Source organism: Propithecus coquereli, unplaced genomic scaffold, assembly GCF_000956105.1.
Source record: "Propithecus coquereli isolate 6110/MARCELLA unplaced genomic scaffold, Pcoq_1.0 Scaffold14, whole genome shotgun sequence".
NCBI classification, from domain to species: Eukaryota; Metazoa; Chordata; class Mammalia; order Primates; family Indriidae; genus Propithecus; species Propithecus coquereli.
In genome coordinates this window covers 1,165,344-1,184,875 of record NW_012138302.1, presented here as the reverse complement: position 1 = coordinate 1,184,875, position 19,532 = coordinate 1,165,344, and the positions used below count along the sequence as shown (strand labels likewise).

Genomic DNA, 19,532 nt, shown 5'->3' with positions numbered 1-19,532 from the left:
ATGTCAGCTTGAAAATGAAATTCCAAGATTTTAAACATTATTGAGCATGATGAGGAAGCATCACAGGAGAATTTGTCTCAAAACAGTATTTTTAGATTAGACCATATATGCAATATTCATAGATATACAAAATATATAGAAATGTCTTTTCTAAATAGTTAATAAATGCTTGTTACAGTTTGTAAAAAGTTTACTAAATTAATCAGGTTTTTTTTCAACCAATGTAAACAAATTTGGGCAATGAAAATCGAGGAGGGTTTCGGTTAGATGATATATGGGGAAAATGAAAGGAATTGGTAAAAGTTTAGGTTAGCTATATTTCCTTTAACTACTGCTAACAGTCAGTCATGAACACATTTCTCACATGGCACAATCCTTTATGGTATCCATGCAAAAATGTTATATATCTCAGTGAAAATGCCAAATGTTCAACTTACCCAGCTGAGTGTGTATACACCTCTCAGTCTTTTTGTGTCACATTTCTCTCTCCAACAAATCCAAAGAAAAAAACCCCAAAACCAAACTACATACATTTTATAATTGAACAAAGAACTGCCTCATTGGTTTTTGTTTTGTTTGTTTGTTTTGTTTTATTTTTCGTCTTATTATTTTGAGTACAGGCTTCTAAATGTCTTCCACTGAGCCTGTCTAGGTTTTGCCACTACACTCTGCAACACTGCAGTTTAGTTTTCTCTGGTAGAGAAGGTCTGAGAAAACAGTTCTGAGACTGGGACAGTTGTTTCCAGAGTATGTTATTTTGCTATTTCTGCAGAGGTTGCAGGTTGTGGAAACTTTGTTCAAGGCAAAATACCACGAGAGGTTGTTAAACCTCACACTTTAATTTTCTGTTTTTTCTTCTCTTAACTGTTTAACGCCTCCACACAACGAACGGTCTTTGCTCTGTGTGTGTGTGTAATTCTGTCTTTGACCTTGTGTGTATGTGTGTGGGGGTGCAGGGGTGTATGAAGTGGGTGACAAAGCAATTACTAACATAAGACCCCATTGTGTTACTGAACTTTGTTCTCTCCGTTTCTAGTCTCCTCATAAAATAGGGGTTACAGAAAAAGGCAATGCGAAGACTTCAGATTTGGTTCTGAGTGACCATGATATCACCTCAGCTTTCCCTGAATTTCAGTGTTTTTAGACCTACTGATCAAGTACAGTTTCTCAAGGGACATGGGTCCAAGTAGCTCGCCGACCATACAAATAGGGCTGTGTCAGAACACTGCTATGAGACCCCACACACTCGCTATGCGACATTTATGGAAATTAAGGCCCCATGTCCGCTTTGCCTGGTGATGATTTTCCTGTGCCTGTTATTATCCCAACCTCCCCAGCGTATTTAGAACGTCAGTTTTTCTAATTTATTCCTAAACATTTAGAAAAATTTTGAAATGCATTATTAAGAATTTAGAGCCCAAACTTTGATGTGCTGAGGCAACCAACACAATTTAGTTTAGTAGATTCAGATACTTGGATTTGTTTCAATTTCTGACCTGTTGTGCCTCAGCTGGTTTTTAAAAGTATTTAGATATCTAAGTACCTAAATTCTTCATAGGATTAGTATGGCACTGTTACAACACTGTGCAAACTTAATGTGTGAATATCTGCAAAGTTCTGTGTGATAGCATGAGAACGATGTCAGGGATAGGATAGAAAAAGCAAATAGAAAAACTAACACAAGTTCATGAAAATGCTCCCTTGTTCAGAAGCAAGGAAAACAAGCTAACCTATGAGACTTGATCATGCACTGTGTAAATTTACATTCAGTAAAGTTATCTTGCATGCTTTGGTTAATATTTGAATAGGCAGATTTGCAAGTACTAATGCATGCAGTATTTTTGTACCTGAGGTTATATGTTTTGCTTTTTAAAAATTGCTTTTTTACAAACTTTATGCCAGAGTTCATCTATGAGCACTCTTTAAAAATATATATGTATCTACTTCTTAGTTCAAAACAGCTTAATTTCAACCAGTTGTATAACTACTGAGATGATAGGGAAACTGAGGGTAGGGAATGAATTTGAAATTATTTTACAAAGTTGAAATTATGTGTATATATGTGTAATAATTTCCAAAATAAGAGGGCTCAAAAATATGGCACACAAATTAAGCCTTCAGAATACCCTGTTTCTAGAATGCTTCTATGAATAGAAGCATTTCAAGATATAAAACAACATCCACAGCTGCTATGACAACTAACTTAAAAGTACAGTCCAGTCTTGTAGAACTGATTCAGGAACAAATTAGGGAAGGACTCAAAATGACCTTCTTGCTTTCCTATATTCCCAAGGAGCTCACAGACAAAGTTTATGGTAAAGAGTTTAAGAGCTCCCGTTATAAGTGGGACTAGATACACTTGTGTTCAAGTCTTCCTTGTATGGTGAGAATATACCAGAAATAGTTATCTATACAAGTATTTAGACATGGGCCCAAGATTCAATATAATAGTTTTCTTTAGATAGAAGAGCAAGCAAAGTGGCACAGAACTCCAAAAGTGAGTGTGTCCTGGACATCTCCACCCAGCTATGTACCACAACTTTGCCATTCTAGTAGGAATCCAGATTGGCTGAGAAAGCACAGTTCACAGTTTTCTATTAAAGTTTCCTGGTGAACAAGACCTGCCTTTCTTTCAGGAGTCAAGGGGAGTGATCTAGGGAGGAAGTAAAGGGAATGAAGAAGCAAGATGATTGGCCCAGTAAGAGCATCCTTTCCTCCTCGTCCTCTCCCCTCTCCTCCCACCTTTAGGAAGGTGCAGCAGCACACAGAGATAGCCTACCAGAAATAGTTGTAACATATTTTGAAACCCAGCAATGATCACTGACTTTCTCTGAAATTTCATCCAATCTACTGGTGAAGTCGGTCCCCGAAAATCACCTCTATGCAATCGAATGGCCTATTCTAGTAAAAGAGAACCATCACCTAGAGCTCTTAGGTTGTCACTAATACATGAAAAAAGAAACTCAAGCCTCCCCAAAGTGCCTCAGAAGGGAAATAAGGGCACTCTACCCTGTCAAATGGAAAGAGTAATGTAAATGACAATTTCATGCCATGAAGATGAGATGCCAAAAATAGTTCTGCCTAAAAAAAAGTGTATACACTTAAAAAAAAACCCAAACACGTTATGACATATATAAAAAAGACTGTTCTAAAGTCCTACTACTTAATTTTTGGTGGTGCTCTATTTCTATAAACTTTCAGTCACGTTTTAGTAATAGATTCTACTTAATTTTATAAAAAATTATTGAAAAATGCAATTCTTTTCCTCTTGGGCAGTAATTCTGGACTTCCTGACAAGCAGCAGCCTGTAAAAATCTTAGTTCTAATGGACAGTAGACATACTGGAGAAAATCTTACCAAATGCTCTGCAAATGGAAATGGAAAATTGTCTAGTCTCCCCTAGAACAACTCCCTGGAGTTTGAAGTTACTTTGTCTTCCAATAGCCAAAAAAGAAAAAAAAAAAAAAAAAAAGAAAACTTGGGCCACAAAACTCACCACGACTTAGCACAATCAAATTAAACCAAACTATTCCACATTTTCAGGCTTTACATTCCGGCTGCAAATTCAGTTGCTGCTGAATGTATAGAATGGCATCACAAGCAAAGCACCTGAAAAGTTTGCTTTGAATTATTCAGAGGCTCCTACTGGACTCCCCAAGTCAACTGGCCAGTTAGTGACTGTACAGAGATTGGGAGGAGAAGGGAACGGGCAGGGAATGGATGCTGTTCTACTATCAGGTATATTCAAGCAGACAGCTACCATGGGTTGGAGGCTGGCCCCAAGACTCCCTCCCAGACTGAGATTCCAGGATTCCAAAATTCTAAAGAAGACCATTCTTGAAAATATTGTTGAGCTTCACTTTGCTGCAGAGACTGTAGAGAATCATAGGCCAAGCCGGGATTGTACTACTGCCCACCGGTGAATGCCTGCGTGCCTCTGCCTCCTGCTGGCCAGCTGGAGTATCACCTTGCCCAAGTGAGCTTTGACAATGAATATCAAAACCTGGCACCCAGCACAGTGCCTTCAACTCTTTGTCTTTATAAACTAGAATAGATCACAACATATATAAGCCTCAAGGATTTGTGGTTTTATGTTAACTTGAGGTCCTCTCACAACCCAGGAACTTCAAAGGTAACAGAGGGGAGGATTTGTACCTGCACTTAACATTCAATTTCTAAGAATGTGTGCACATTTCTCCCTCAGTAGAAGCTAATTCTGCAATCAAACAGTTTTGACCAAAATTCTTCCTCCTTTTTTTTTTTTTTTGTAACTATAATCATGAGTGGAATGAGCTATTACTCACCAAAGACCATAAAGAAAAAGTTGGGATTAGACTACTTTGGGGAAGGTTCTGGGGGACCAAAGGTGAAAAAGAATGGGACAACGTACTGGAACTGGACATGGGTTAAATTGTATTTTGGTTAGCATTTTGCAAACAATTTTTCTAATTCTTTAAAAAAAATCTATCTTTCAAAATAATCACCAAGCCCTAAACACATATACAAAACACTCTGGAGAACTAAGTGGAATGTAATCAATTAATTAAAACACCACTGTCAACAGAAAATTTCTGATACTTGCTAAATGTTCGAAGAGCCAAAGGGGTGTGCATCTTTCATGTTAATCTGCTGACATTCAGTGAGATTCAGTTAGAAAATGTTCTTCTATCACTTAGAATGCAAGGGATAAACAGTGCAGTATTATGAAACTAAAAAAACACATAATTTTTAGGAAAAATGTATTTATCACTCTTCAGAAAAACTATTTAAACTATTAACAGTTTAAAAGGAATATTGGTAGGCAGGGCAATTAAAAAGCCAGTAAAAGATGACTTAAGTAAGTTAACATGAACTCAATAGAAATCACGATTATCATCAAACTTTCTCCCTGGAGAGAATGCATGAAGAGACAGTACTATGTCTCTCACTTAAGTTCATACAGTCCCAGAAAGCATGTGGATATCTATGTTTGACATATTTATACCCTATGTCATCATATCTGCTTTAAGAAAAACACTCCTTTAAAACCCTACACTATGAAAAACTACTTTCAGGAATTTTTTATTTGGTCCGTTGATCTAACAAGGCTGAGTTCTCAAATCTTTCACCCCCAAGTTAAAAATTGGAGCAACAAAACAAAACTCCAGCAAGGCATAAATAAGATATTAAAGTGCATATATACAATCCCAGAAAAGTTCTGATTGGGAACAGCAAAAATTTCTAGTGCAAAAACTGCTTTTGCCAGCAAAGCTCCCTCTCTGGAATCAAAGGGCTACAGTAAAAGTTAAAATTGGAACAGGTTTAAGCAATGCCTGTCTTTAGTCAAGAGTTAATATATGTGCATGCACCAATGGCCCAAACTATGTTCAGTCTTGCAAAAGGGGACATTTCGGAAACAGTCAGAATTTCCTGATCTGAGGCAGTGCTTTCTCCCATGAGCAAGTGTCCCATGAGCAAGTTCCTCAGATGTATCCTCTGCTGCAAGCAGGGACAAAAACCCCAAAGAACATGTTTTGCAATATGCTTACAACTTGTGAAAAGAGTATTTGCACACAGTCACTTTACTTTAGTTTCAGTCTCTCAATTCTTCTTTTGAGCCCGCCTTTACTCTGTCTACAACATTTTGTGCTTTTGGATCTGAACAGAGACTGGGCATTGTCTGTAGAAATAATTTTCTTGGGTTATATGACCATGTCCTTTTGAATATCTGATTTATCATTTTTGAAATTCATAATAAAATAGTTTTTCATTTCTCAGTACAATTAAACAGATGAGGGATTATTATTTATTTTTTTCCTTTTCCTTCAGGGATCCAAATTGAAAGCTCTTAGGAGGACATCCAGGTCACCGAGATTAGCCGCCTGGAAGAGTTCCGGTTGGTCCATCAGAGACAGTGCAATTCTGAGGGCAGCCCAGATATTCCCAGAGATGGCGGGATGAGGAACTTGCTGTTGATTCCTGCTCTTTCTTTGCAAACTGAGGGCAGTGAGAAAATTGCTGACTGCTTCTCTGAGAGGGTAGAAAAACAGATATTTTAAAATGCAACACATGTCAGAGTTAGCAAACTTAAAATAAAAAAAAACCAGATTGAGTTATTTTAGTCTAAATCCTAAATCACCTCTCTCTGGTGTTCTTGATGATCAGATGAACAACTTTCTGAATCTCTCATTATCTTCAGTCAATGATATTTGATTTTTGTTTTTTTTTTTTTTGAGACGGAGTCTCACTCTGTTTCCTGGGCTAGAGTGCCGTGGCATCAGCCTAGCTCACAGCAACCTCAAACCCCTGGGCTCAAGCGATCCTCCTGCCTCAGCCTCCCGAGTAGCTGGGACTAGAGGCACACACCACCGTGCCCCGGCTAATTTTTTTCTATTTTTAGTTGTTTGGCCAATTTCTTTCTATTTTTAGTAGAGACGGGGTCTCGCTCTTGCTCAGGCTGGTTTCGAACTCCTGAGCTCAAGCAATCCTCCTGTCTCGGCCTCCCAGAGTGCTAGGATTACAGGCGTGAGCCACCGCGCCCGGCCAATATTTGTTAAATATAGTGAAATTGGAAAGAAAAGAGAAAAGCAAATTTTATTTTAGGAATGTCATATGAGAGAGGAAGAATAATAGCAAACGATTGCTAACTCATTAATGCATTTGATTTTCCCCCACTCCAGGAATGATTTGAAGACTTAATCCTCTCGTAGGTTTCTGTAAGAGTTTAAGAGGAAACTTAAACTTACTTAGAAACAAGAAATATGGAACACAGTTAGGATGGAGTTAAATTTATTATCAGAGCATCTGGGCTTGAATCCCAGATATTTAGCCTTAGGCAAATGTCTTACCTTCTCCAAGATTCAGTTTCCTTGTGTATGTAATAGGGATAAGAGAAGACATTTGAAAACTTTGTGAGGTGCAGTTGAATGAATTCATGTGAAAGCTCTTACTGAGTAAGATCAATAGTTCTCGAAGTGTGCTCTGGGAAACCTTGGGGATCAGTGAGGTCACAATCATTTTTACAATGAAACTGAGATGTTATTTGACCTTTTCATGTTCATTTTTTCACATGCACACAGTGGAATTTTGCGGACTTTGTGATGTGTGATATCCCAATAGATAGAATGCAGAAGCAGATATGAGAGTTTAGTAAGCAAGATGTTAAAGAAATTTGTGAAAATGTAAAACAATGCTACTCTTCTCTTAAACATTTTTTGTTGTTTTGGAAAATAATTATTTTTTGTAAAATATGTATGTTAACATGTAGTGAGTTTTATTATTTTTAAATGAATCTTTTAAAATGTTGTCAGTTTAATTTCTAATATGGTAAATATTGATCCATATAACCCACATAAACAAAAGTCCTTTGGAGTTCTTAATAATCATTAAAAGTATAAAAGGATCCTGAGAGCAAAAAGTTTGAGAACAGCTGAGTTAGGTCTATCCAGAAGCTTTCTAGCTCCTCTTGTCCACCAGTCCACAATCGTGCTCAGGTGCCAGGTGTACCTGGGTCTCTTCAACCCATGTCACCCCAACCTTGTGTCATGTATCTGACAAAACGATCCTTGCTAAGAATAATCATGCCACTTTCGTTTGTATCTGCCTTACTCTTCTCAAGAACTTTTCACACACTTGATCTCTTTTAATCCTGCGAGGTAGTTATTAAGCATCTGACAAGAAACCTTGGAAGTGAGGCTAGATTTCTAATTCCAATGCACATACTCTAGGCATTTGCTTATCTATAGTGTTAGACCTGCCTGGAGATGAAAGCAACTGGGCAATGGTTATGCTGTATGCAGCAAGCTGGGTAATAGAGTGGAGTGGGTGTTCTAATCATCCCTCTTCTGGGTTTCTTGTAATCAAGCAAGAAAGGAGACTTTATAAATGGATGGACATAGGGAATCTGCTTCAGAGGCTCTGTCTGTCCCCTCTTCACAAGTGGGTGGCTCTATTGATAATGTCTCCCAGTTTCTCCTCATCATTCTAGAACTGCAAGAACTCTGGGGGAAGGAAGATCTCAAAATGCCCTCATTCACTGCCTGCTCCCAGCCTTCAAGTGTGTGGCAATAATTTCAGAGGGATTTTGAGAGTAACAAAATAGTCTAATTTATTAACCTGATCAAACGACTCCAGGGTTTTTTTCATAAAAATAGTCTAAACCTGTTCCTCAACTTATGAATTCAGAGTCCTTTTGGGGGACTCAGAAGATTGTACATGTGTATGTGTGAAGAGTTGTCACATGTACATGTATATGTGTACTATTGTTTTCAAACGTGTCACACCCTATGTATGATTAACTTTAAGTCATTGGTGTGTATTGTCATGATTAATAAAAAGCTTATTCATTTAAAAGCATTACTTTATAGTAGTTTTCCCTCATTATACTAATAGTAAAAATATTACCATCAAAGGGAATGAAATTTTTTTCATTAAAAGGGGTCCTCCTTTGTGAAAAGATTAAGACTCATTGGTCTAAGCTCTACTCTGGGACTCTGTTGACAAAGGTGTAACATTTTAAGCTATACCCAAGTTTAACACCAACAATTTCCTCTCTTTATTTCAATTGCTAGTGTAGGGCTTGCCTTTGACTCTTTATAGAAAATGTGAGATAACAGAAGCAAATGTTGTAGCTACATGCACAGATACCTGCGGTTCTTGAGGGAGTGGTCCCAAGACTTCAGTGAATATAGAAGTTATTTGTAACTTTCTTCTGAGCCATATCTCTATGTTGTTATTTCCTAAGCACACACTAACACCTCAAGTTATACTTCTTTTCAGAAGTATGGTCTTTTTTTCTGAGGGAAAAAATGTTTATCACTTTTCAGATTTCCCACATCCAGCATGATGATAAAAGACCCACAAAGCTTAGTCAAGATGTTCCAAAGTAGCTGGTTGAGTAGCATTGCCAGATTTAGCAAATAAAAATACAGGGTGCACAGTTACATTTAAATTTCAGATAAACAATGAATAATTTTGAGTACAGTCATCCCTTGGTATCCATGGGGGATTTGTTCCAGGAACCCCTGAGGATACCAACAAAATCTGCAGATGCTCAAGTCCCTTATATAAAACGGCATAGTATTTGCATATAACCTACGCACATCCTCCTGTAGACTTTAAATCATCTCTCTAGATCAGTTATAATACCTAATATAGTTGTTACACTGTATTGTTTTTTAAAAATATGTATTATTTTTATTGTTGCATTTTTTTTCCCAAATATTTTTAATTCATGGTTGGTTGAATCCAGAGATGCGAAGCCCACGGATATGGGGGGCAAACTGTACAAGTATATCTCATGCAATATTTGGGAAATACTTACACTAAAAAACTTATTTGTTGTTTATCTGAAATTCTGATTTAACTGGGCATTTTGCATTTTATCTGGTAACCCTAAAATTGACTTGCTCCAGGAAAGCAGAATTTCTGCTTGAGGATTTAAAATTCACACCTCAATAGATTTGCCCATTTTTACCTGCCACGGACCTTCATGGCTTTCTGCAAATAGTAGCCCTGCTGAATTTCATATCTGCGAATTCCCAGAAAGTATTTTATTGGCCTCAAGTATTGTTTTCTAATACTAAAGAGTTACTACTAAGAAAAACTCATCCAGCAGTTTTATAAAAGCCTCCTTTAATTAAATTTGATATGTCTACATGTATATACGTATTTATTTACATCTCCTTTGTTCCAAAAAAAGAAGCTAAGTTGTCTCATAAGATACAACATATCTAGGAAAAAAGTGAATAAAAGAGGTAAATAAAAAACCTGGTCAGGAAAATCAGATGAAGCTAGGAATGAAGTTAGTATACAAAACAGGAGATGGGAGGAAGATGGCGGACTAGAAGCAGCCCCGGGCATGCTGCTCCAAAGGAAAGGATCATAAATTGCAGGCAGATGCCTACCTATGGATAGCTCTTCTCACAAAATGGACATAGCCAGGGCTTAGACTGCTCATGAGTGGGGAGGTGGACCAGAGTCAACTCTGGGCTTTTACACGGCTGATATTAAGAAGGCCTCTGCATGGCACTTTCCACAGTGTCTATAAAATAAAACAAGCCAGTTGATCAAGAGTCACTTAGCTATTCCTAGTTCTGACCTCAGAAAAATCCTCTTAGAGGACACAGTGTAATCTGGTGACTAATGTTCTTTGTAAGATTTTTTTTTTTAGTATAAATGCGACAACTATTTTCTAAGGCCTCAGTATTTGCCTATGGCAAAACGCACAAATGCAGTTCAGAAGCAGTAATTCTTCAGATGTCAAAAAAATACAGTCTACTTATATAGCTCTCTGATGACTTACTAAATAAATAACAGTAATAAGGATACTGATGGCAATAATAATCATCACAATAAAACCTACTAGATCTTGAGCATCTACTTTAAGCTAGGCAATTACATTTAACCTGCACAATAATTCTGCAAGATAGTTATTATTATCTCTTTTTTAAAAGTTTTATTTATTTTTTTAATGCTAGTCAAGTGAAGCAGTGGGAGTGGAGAAGGAACAAAGGAATCTGTACCTGGTTATGATCAATTAGTTGTAAACACATTTAGTTCTTTATTTCAATTATGAAAGTAATACCTGTTTACTGAGAAAATGATAAAATGGAAAAAGAAAGGAGAGCAAAGATCACCCATGTTTTTATTACCCAAAGGTCATTTATGGTCCCTGGTAACGGGGAAGAGAGAGGACATAGATCTGAACAATAATGATGAAGGATGCAAGAATGCAAAAGACAGTTCAAACTATAAACCCGTTTTTTTTCTTTTTCCCTAATAACTCTATCGGTACATTAGGTTCTAGAAAACCTGGATTCTTGGTTTTGCTTTGCTAAACACTGGTTCTAGGACCTTCTGGAGTCTTTTTGCTGAGTCCCCTTGCCCATGCCCCCAGGATTCTTTTTTTCCTTAAGTGGAAAATGAAAGATTGGACGGATCCTGTTTGTTAAGGAGTTGCCCTGGGGGTGTTAGAGACCCAGAGAACTGGGCCTAACCCTGGCTGACTGAATGGAAATCTTGCAGGGTGAGCGGCAACGGGGAGGAGGAGGGGCCTGGGAATCTACATTTCCCAAGACGCCTGGATGATTGCTGCTCTCTGACGCTTGAGGAACCCGCTAAGCACACGGTTCCTGCTGAAACAGGCCTCAGGATCTGAAGGTTCCACATCGACCCCCTTCCGGGAGGAGGAAGAGGAATACTACTACAAAGGGAGGTATTTTTCTTTGGAAAGCACCTTTGGGGTTATTCGACTTCAGTCCTGGGCGTGGCTTTCATTCCCGGCCTGTTGCCTACTTACCTGTAGGCGCCCAGGTTGATGCAGCTTATCCCCAGATTGTATCTGGACCGGATGAAGCCCGGCTGAATCTCCAGTGCTCGCGTGTAGGCCTCCACGGCTTCCTCGCTGCGGTCTCCGTTCGCCAAGGTCGCCCCCAGACGGTTCCATAATGAATAGTCCTGATGACAAAATCAGAGCTCTCTAAACCAGTACAAGCCACAGTGACAGAGCATGCCCACATTTCCCTGCAGAGGAAGGAAGGTGGCTAAAAGTATTTCCAGTGCTCACAGAAAGGGACACTGGTGAGGTGAATTACTCAAATATCTTTATGGACAACTTTATGAGATGACTTTCAGTTATCAAAGAACAGCTACCCTTTGATGCTGCATGTGATTAATGTTTCTATTTTAGGTATTTCAGGATTAACAGCCACAGGAGCACATCATTAGTACCGATCACTGTAAACCACTGGAGGCAGGGAAATAAAGTGTAGAAGAAATGGAGAAAACTTATTTGTTACAGAGAACCTTAGGGTTTCTTGCTGTACCGTGCTGTCTTACCTCTGGCCGCACAGTTAAGGCAGCGTTAAATGCATCTATTGCTCTATTAAATTCTCCACTCAGGTGGAACAGTACCCCCAGACCTGTCTGTAGGTCTGGGTCAATCACATCTCCATTTTGGTGTGCAGCTTCCAGATATAATTCCTTCACTCCTTCCAGAACAGAGCTACAATGGCAAAAATTAGATTTGTCATCCAAACCGTCTGAATATGAATGATTTCCTGTTAAATCTCTTGACTCTATTTCAAGAAGTCTCTCTTCATAACAGACCAGAAAATTTTGCTCATAGTATCTTAGCTTAATGACAGGACTGTTAACACTGAATGTTAAAAAATATTGCTGATTTTCGTGAAATACTTTGTAGCACCCAGATGCAGGCTGCGCTAAGTAAGGAATTCACAGGAGAGTTCTGTTGGCCCTGTGAGTGTCAGTGGGGAAAACCCCACAGCTGAGTTTCCCAAGGCTTCAGTGAGAAAGGATTTAACATCGGGATTTATTGCTGACAGAAAGCAAAATTTCCAGAAGACAGGACTGCCACTTTTCCCCATTCCTAATTCTCAAGCTTTATAAAACTTGGAGCATCAGTACTCATTATACTTTAGGTAAATATATGTCCAAAGCATTTGGCTTTAAAACGTGGTGCTCAGATAAACGTTAGTGCCCATAATGTAGATCAAGTGTCAAAAGGTTGGCCCTGGGCTCAGCATAGATCTTTCAAATCAGTGCTGCAGAATGCTATCCTGCAAACCATTCTGGGGTGAGTGGTGGGTATCTGAGGCTCATTCATTACCCTTAAGATGATTAATTGCGTACATGGGTGTTTGTTGCTGGCTATAATATGATGAGAAGGATACCTATCAACTGGGGACTTAGACATCCGCCGGGTGAGGCCTGGAGATCCCTTCTTGCTCTTCACAAGGTATTTGTACTTTGGATTTTGCTTAATCCAATTCTTCAGAGCTTCACAGGCATCCTGTTGATGGCCAGTGTTAGTGTAACTCACAGCCAAAGCCATCAAAGCTTTCAAGTTGTTGGGCTGTAATTCTAAGCACCTGAAAGAAGTGGGGGAAAGCCAATTTCAGATGGTTTTGGGAGCCGGAGTCTAATAGCTCTTCGGAAAATTTGAAGTTTTTAATAATTAAATGTTGCAAAAGCATCTTTAAGTTTCAAGTCCCTGGAAGACACCATATTTACCCACATGAAAATTGGGACCTAAGCATATTTTTAAGAAAGTTAAAATTTATCCTGATGACTGCCAGGTTTGGTAGTTTTAATAAATGCTTTTAAAACTATAGGAAGTGTGGCTTATCCTGCACATAATTTATTAGTAGTTAATCTAATGAGAGGTAGGGATATCATTATTTTAATGCCACTCTATTACTAATGTATTATATGTACCCTATCCCCAAAGAAAAGTGACTTGAAATTGGACATCTGGAGATGAAAGATCATATAGTGTTCTGTAAAGGAGAGGGAAATTCCTGTATTTCCAGATTATTGATGTGAGTTTACAGGAGACATGAGTTATAGCTGCTCTGCCTCATTCTATTTCACTGGCCTCTAGCAAGGGCTTTTCAAACTTTGAAGTGCATGTGAATCATTTGGGAATCTTGTAAAATCTGCATTCTGGTAGAGTAGGCCTGGGGGGTGGGGAGTTGTGCAGGTCTGACAAGCTCCCCGTGATGATATAGTGCCTGGATGACTTTGAGTAGCAAGCTCTAGACAGTATCTAATACCTCTCCGCGGGGGTCCTAATCGCCCAGGAATTTATCAGCACCAGGCAGAGAAGTTCTTAACTCTGATGTACATTATAAACACCTGGGGGAGTTTTAAAAACTATAATGTTTGGTCTCCAGCCCTGACCATGTAATCATAATCTCTGGGGTATGCCTGGGCATTTTTTTTTAATGATTCTATTGTGCATGTGTGTGCAGGGTTAAGAACCACTGACATAAAGTCCCAGATTTGGAAGTAGGAGATGAGCATTTGAGTTCTGACTCTGTTACATACTATCTCTGTGACCTTGACCTTCTCTGATCCCCAATTCTCTCATCTATAGGAAAAGGGTATCATCCTCTCTTGAGGGGAGGGAGGCACGATTATATCAACATCATCAGATACCAACAGAATTTTGAAATCTAGGATTCCAAGATTGCAAAACCCTAAAATTCTTACATTCTAAGATTCTAAAACTCCAGGATTTATACACTTACACCACAGATTTTATATATATACATATATATATATTCACATATATACACACATACATATATAATATTAATATATGTGTATATAAATATATTCTTTTCTTATACCAATATATTAAACATATTTATAATAAGGGACAGGGAAAGTAGAAGTCTATTTGGTAGAAGTTATTTTTCCAGATTTAAACAGGAGTTCTAGTCAAGTAAGTGTGATGTAACACCCACCCACTGTTTCCACCCTTCACCCTGAAAGTAGTCTAGACCTTTAGTCAGTATTTTTCATGAAGAAAACTTTCAGATGCTGCAGAAGGCTAGAGAGTTAAAAGGAACTATTTATTCAAAGAGTCTACTTTATGACTGCTTTTAATACAGACTTTCTTTGGTGCCAGTAAATGTTAAGTGATTTGTAGACAGCAAAACATTGTGATTTAGGAACATTATTTCGTTATAAGTTCTTGTTTTCCAGAGCTAAGTATGACTGATATGTAGTATCTTAGCACTTGTCCTGGCCAAATTCTTTGCACTTCAATAAAAATCAAAAGACAAATCTGAAACACAGGAAGTCCATTAACACTAGGCCCATGATTTGCACTTAGTTTCATCTACCTCTGGAGGGCGACAATAGCTGCTTGTTCGTTTTCATTCTCTGCCTGGGTTATCCCGAGGAACTGCCATGCCTACGAAAAACAACTGACGTTAATATTGCAAGGTGAAGCAGAATTATTCACGTGTTTTGTTTGGTTTACCTGCGATGGATCCCCTATGCACAGTAGCCTGTCTCAGACATGAGGGCTATGAAAAAGAGAAAAATATCACATACATTTCTTCATTCAAATTCTCCTCTGGCATCTGGGTCAAGATCCTCTGTCATTATTTCCAAATTTTTTCAGTATTTATCCTTTCCTATAACTCAGTGCTGTGGAAACCTCTGACTTTCTAAGATTTCATGATATTAAGTATCTCAAAACCAAAAGACAAATATATAAAGCTGTACAATTGTGAGGAAAAGGGGTGGAAAAATAATCTAAAAAACATAGCAAAATAGTCTAAAGTTTGTAATAAGCAATCTCAAGATGTACAACATGAAATCAGCTGGTATAAATGAAAGTCCAACAGAAGAGTTCACAGAAAATTTAGGAACTAGGAAAAACAAAACGAAATAAAACATAACCTCCTACAATTTGTTTACCCCTCTAATGTAATCACTGTTATAATGTATAAAACACATATAAAACACAATCATGATATATAATTTTATAATATACAGTCATGCTTTTTATTGTATCTCAAGCACTTTTTTCATGTTTTTACAAATTTTTAATTTAAATTTTGTTGAATGGACATCCCATTATTTATCCAACCAATTCCCTTGTTGCTCTAAAGTTGTTTGCAATCCTCTGCTATTGTAAAGGATATGAAGAGCATCTTCAGGCAGATAACTTTTTTCATATTGAGAATTAAAGTTTTAATATAACAAATTTCTATCTATGTACTCATAAGAACACTAATTCTCATACCATTATAAGAGTAATACACATGAGCAAAATCTCTCATTACACACACTGTCTTCAGATTTGCTGGGGGTGGGGAAGTATCAGGGTCTTAGGGATTTAAAAATGTTTGGGCAGTCTCTAACTCTCCCACCCCTGAAATTAATGCTATAGACATTTTAAAATAAAAATTGAGGAAAGCACATAAAGTCATCCTAGAGTGCCATCAAAATTGTATTAGCTTTTCCCTTCATGGGTTATTATCACGTACGCCCTCTAAACTCATAAAAATATTGATTATTTTCCCTCAGAATATCATTATTCTTTTTAATATTTCAAATGTACATAGAGCAGCTTCTACTTTGATTTCACCTTCCATATATCTTAGAATGCTTCTTAAGAAAAAATCGATAAAACAGTCTTTCTCTGGGAACTTCTGCCTAGCCTTTGGCCATGGTGTTATTTTCACTGTCTACAGTGTTATTGTCTTGGTCTTGAATTCTCCATAGATTCAGAAGCCCTGGGTCCTTGCCTGGGATCCATTAGTTATGAAGGGCCCCGATTTTCTCATTAATGAACCTGAGACTTGGGATAATAATGTATATATATATTTTTAACCTCCCAGGGTGGTTACATCAAATAATATAATATATATAAAAACACCTTATAAAATACATAGCATTTACAAATGTAAGATGACATTAATATTATTTTGTGAAGGGTAGTCTGTAGCTTTCTATTATTAATGTAATAATTTTCTCTTCTATAATGATTCATATATAATTTTTTTAACAATTCCAGCTCTCAGTTCAATCCCATTTCACTGTAAACCTTTTGATCAACAAGATATTAGGAGCTTTAACTAGTGATCACTTTTCTCCTTCTACCTATACAACCAATAATAATAATGAAGGCTAAATATTGAGATGCCAGGAACTGAGCTGAACATTTTATTTGTACGAACTAATTTAATCCTTACTATACCCAATGAGATAGTTACTATTATGATTTCCATTTTACAGATGAGGAAGCTGAAACTTAGAGGGCTTAAATGACTTGTCCCAGGTCCTCTGGCTAACAGGTAGAGCAGGAATTTGAACGTATGCAGTTAGGAGAGCAGAGCCTAGAACCTTAACCACTATTTTATATTGTATTCTCAGCACCATATACACGTGTCCCTAAAATCTCTGCAAATTCCTCTGGGAATATCCCTTATAAAATGATTCCCAAAAATAACTCATGAACTAAAAGAGAAGCCTTTATATTGCCACTAACTTATTATAGGCCTTCACAGGTATAGAAATTCAGTGGACTAAGATAGGACTGCAGAAGCTCTTTGGTGGTCTCCCAGCCTTTCTCTCCAATCACCCTTCCATTCCCAGAGAAAGGGGTTTTTCTAACATGCAATCTGCTGATATGCCTCTCCTGAGTAGAGTCCCCTCATGGTTTCCCACGGCTTTTAGATGAAATTCAAACTCTTGCCTATCTCTTCTTATCTCCCCGCTACCATTCTGTCCTCCCCTCTTCCATCTGACAAGATGTTTCATGCCCCTCTGCCTACCCATGTCCCATTCCCTCTTAACAATAACTCAACTCCCCTGTTGTCTTTAATTCTCCCTCCTTCAAACCTCAGCTTTGGATTCACTTGTGCAGGAAAGCTGGCTTAGGAGTCCTGCTCTCTGCTCTCCTCCTGGCCTCCTGTGCATGTGCTGACATCGCATTGATTGCACTGCATTGATTTATTTGCTTGTCTCCCCAGATAGAGCACAAACATGTCTCTTTAACTGTTACATCTTTCCAGCTTTTCAATATTTTAAGCCAGGACCTGGTGTAATTTTGGGGACACCGTGTGTGCTCAACAAATGTTGAGTGAATGAAACAAGGGTGATATATGGTGTGACTTGAGACCCAGACACAACTATACATTGTCCCCTGAAAAGTACTGGCGAGATTCCAGGTTGGTAATTTTGATTTTTCATTTCCTGTCCCCAACCTTTACTTTTGGGTACTATAGATATTGCAGATTAGAAATCTGGCTAGATAACATGCACCTATTTGCAACTTTCAAACAAATAGACTAAGGCAGGTTAACTCCTTTGGAAACCACTGCTAGATGAGAAAGCCACCCAGCAGAGTTCTGTGCCATCCTCTGTCCCTCATTAGCACATGCAGCCACTTTCTGAGTCTGGCAGAATGAAGGGAGAGTGACACCTCTGCATCTCCAGGGTCCTGAAGAATTGCTGCCTCCATGAACAGGATGGTGACTGGCAGGTCTCCTTCCTTCAGCCTTTTTAAGCCTTCTTCAAATGCTCCCGGCCAGTCCTTGAAGGGGTTTTCAGTGTGAAAGTAATATCCCTGCAACACAGAGAAGGGCCAATATAGGATTCATTCATTTATCTCTTCATTCTTAAATTCAGTAAGTTCTCTTTACATTTTAATGTATTTATTTTAATTATTTGATTTGTTCAATTTAAATTAACTTTAAATTTCTGTTTCTCTTTATTATGAATATAGTACATTTTCATTATATACATTTTAGATAATACTGAATAATATAAAAAGAAACAGAAAGTTACCCAAAATACTGCAACCTAAATATGACCACTGCTAATACTTTGAGTTTGTTTTTCTTCTGATTTTTTTTGTTCTTTTTGTTTTAACCATTTCCTCTCAAGATTTAAAAAATACTGACTCTTTAGACATATGTTTGCTAAGTGCTGCCAACAACCCTCCTGAAATGTTAATGCCACATACTGTATATCTGTTTATGTACTATGGCCCCTTGGAGAACTACAAATCATTGTAATGTCTAAGATTTTCTTTTGCTCCAACCCCAAACCAGTTTTTATCCCATTGGGGACTATATCACCCCTGTTGACAATGCATGTTTAAAGTTACAGGGTTTTTTTTATTGCAAAAATTTAAACAATGCACAATGTACAAATAATTGTCTAGTATCTTTCTATGAGTATATAAATTAACAAATAGGCTTATACTATATATATAGTTTTATAACTTAAGCCCCACTTAGTTTAATATTGTGATTATTTCTCTGTTATTAAGATTATTTATATGGATACACTAAATTTATTTACCCAATCCCCTATTGATAGACATTCATGTTATTTTAAAATTTTTGTTACCATAAACTAAGCCACAGTGAAAGCCTCGTGCTCAAATCTTTGTCTGCATCTGCTTATTACGTGAGGATAGACTCCTAGAGGATTTATTAGGTTAAAGGCTATGAAATGTTTTTAAGCCCTTGATACACGTAACTGAATTATTTAGGAGAAACTTTGTCCCAACTTAAACTCTTACCTGAAGTATCTGAGAGAGATTATTTGTTTAAATTTGATAGATATAAATAAGCTAGTCTATTGATGACGTTACAAAGGTTTAAAAATTGAACACCTTCATTCTCCACAGGTGCTTAGAAAGACAAAACCTCCTGTCAAAAGCCACGGGGTACTACTGGCTTTTGTGGGGGTCATGCGGATATGGATTCCCGGGAGTGAGGGGCTGAGGGGCCCTGCTGGGCCGCAGGGGCACGGGTCACAGCCCGAGTCTCATGATCTGCATCAGTGCTCCCTCTTCTTACTTAGCTTTGATTTTGTTGTGGAAAAGAAAATTATTTTTAATGAGATGGTTGTTCTGATTTTATGAGATTGCCTGGCCTACTGAGGGACAAAGAATATTGGGAGGAGGGAGATATTTTAATGACTATGTAGATCGCCAATCCCTAAAGTCAGAGACTATTCATCATCATCTCCCCAGTGCCTGGTGTAAGAGTAGATACTCACTAAATATTTCTTGGATTAACAAAATGTCATGGAAATTATCCAGAACTGAATAGTATTGAGGCTTCCTCTACCACAAAACCCATAATATATACTTTATATATATATATATTTTCTGAGAAGACAAAAGGGCCCATTTGAGAAAAGGTCTCAACACAGCGCCCAGGCTACACGCACAAGGTCACCCATCATCATCTCCCCAGTGCCTGGTGTAAGAGTAG

At 37.8% G+C, this 19,532-nt stretch overlaps 1 protein-coding gene across 10 annotated transcripts in view; it reads right to left on the bottom strand.

Annotated features, from left to right (window-relative positions):
- Nucleotides 1–5,030: 5,030 nt before the first annotated feature.
- The window catches only part of PEX5L (peroxisomal biogenesis factor 5-like), a 216,942-nt gene continuing 202,440 nt past the window's right edge, over nt 5,031–19,532 (bottom strand). For all 10 annotated transcript variants that reach the window (XM_012639365.1, XM_012639370.1, XM_012639367.1 and 7 more), the window contains 6 exons: nt 17,726–17,869; nt 14,631–14,701; nt 12,672–12,869; nt 11,818–11,983; nt 11,279–11,436; nt 5,031–6,009 (listed from right to left, as the gene is read on the bottom strand). In XM_012639365.1, coding sequence (XP_012494819.1) covers nt 5,805–6,009; nt 11,279–11,436; nt 11,818–11,983; nt 12,672–12,869; nt 14,631–14,701; nt 17,726–17,869 — 942 coding nt within the window. In that variant the 3' untranslated portion in view covers nt 5,031–5,804. The remainder of the gene's footprint in view (nt 6,010–11,278; nt 11,437–11,817; nt 11,984–12,671; nt 12,870–14,630; nt 14,702–17,725; nt 17,870–19,532) is intronic.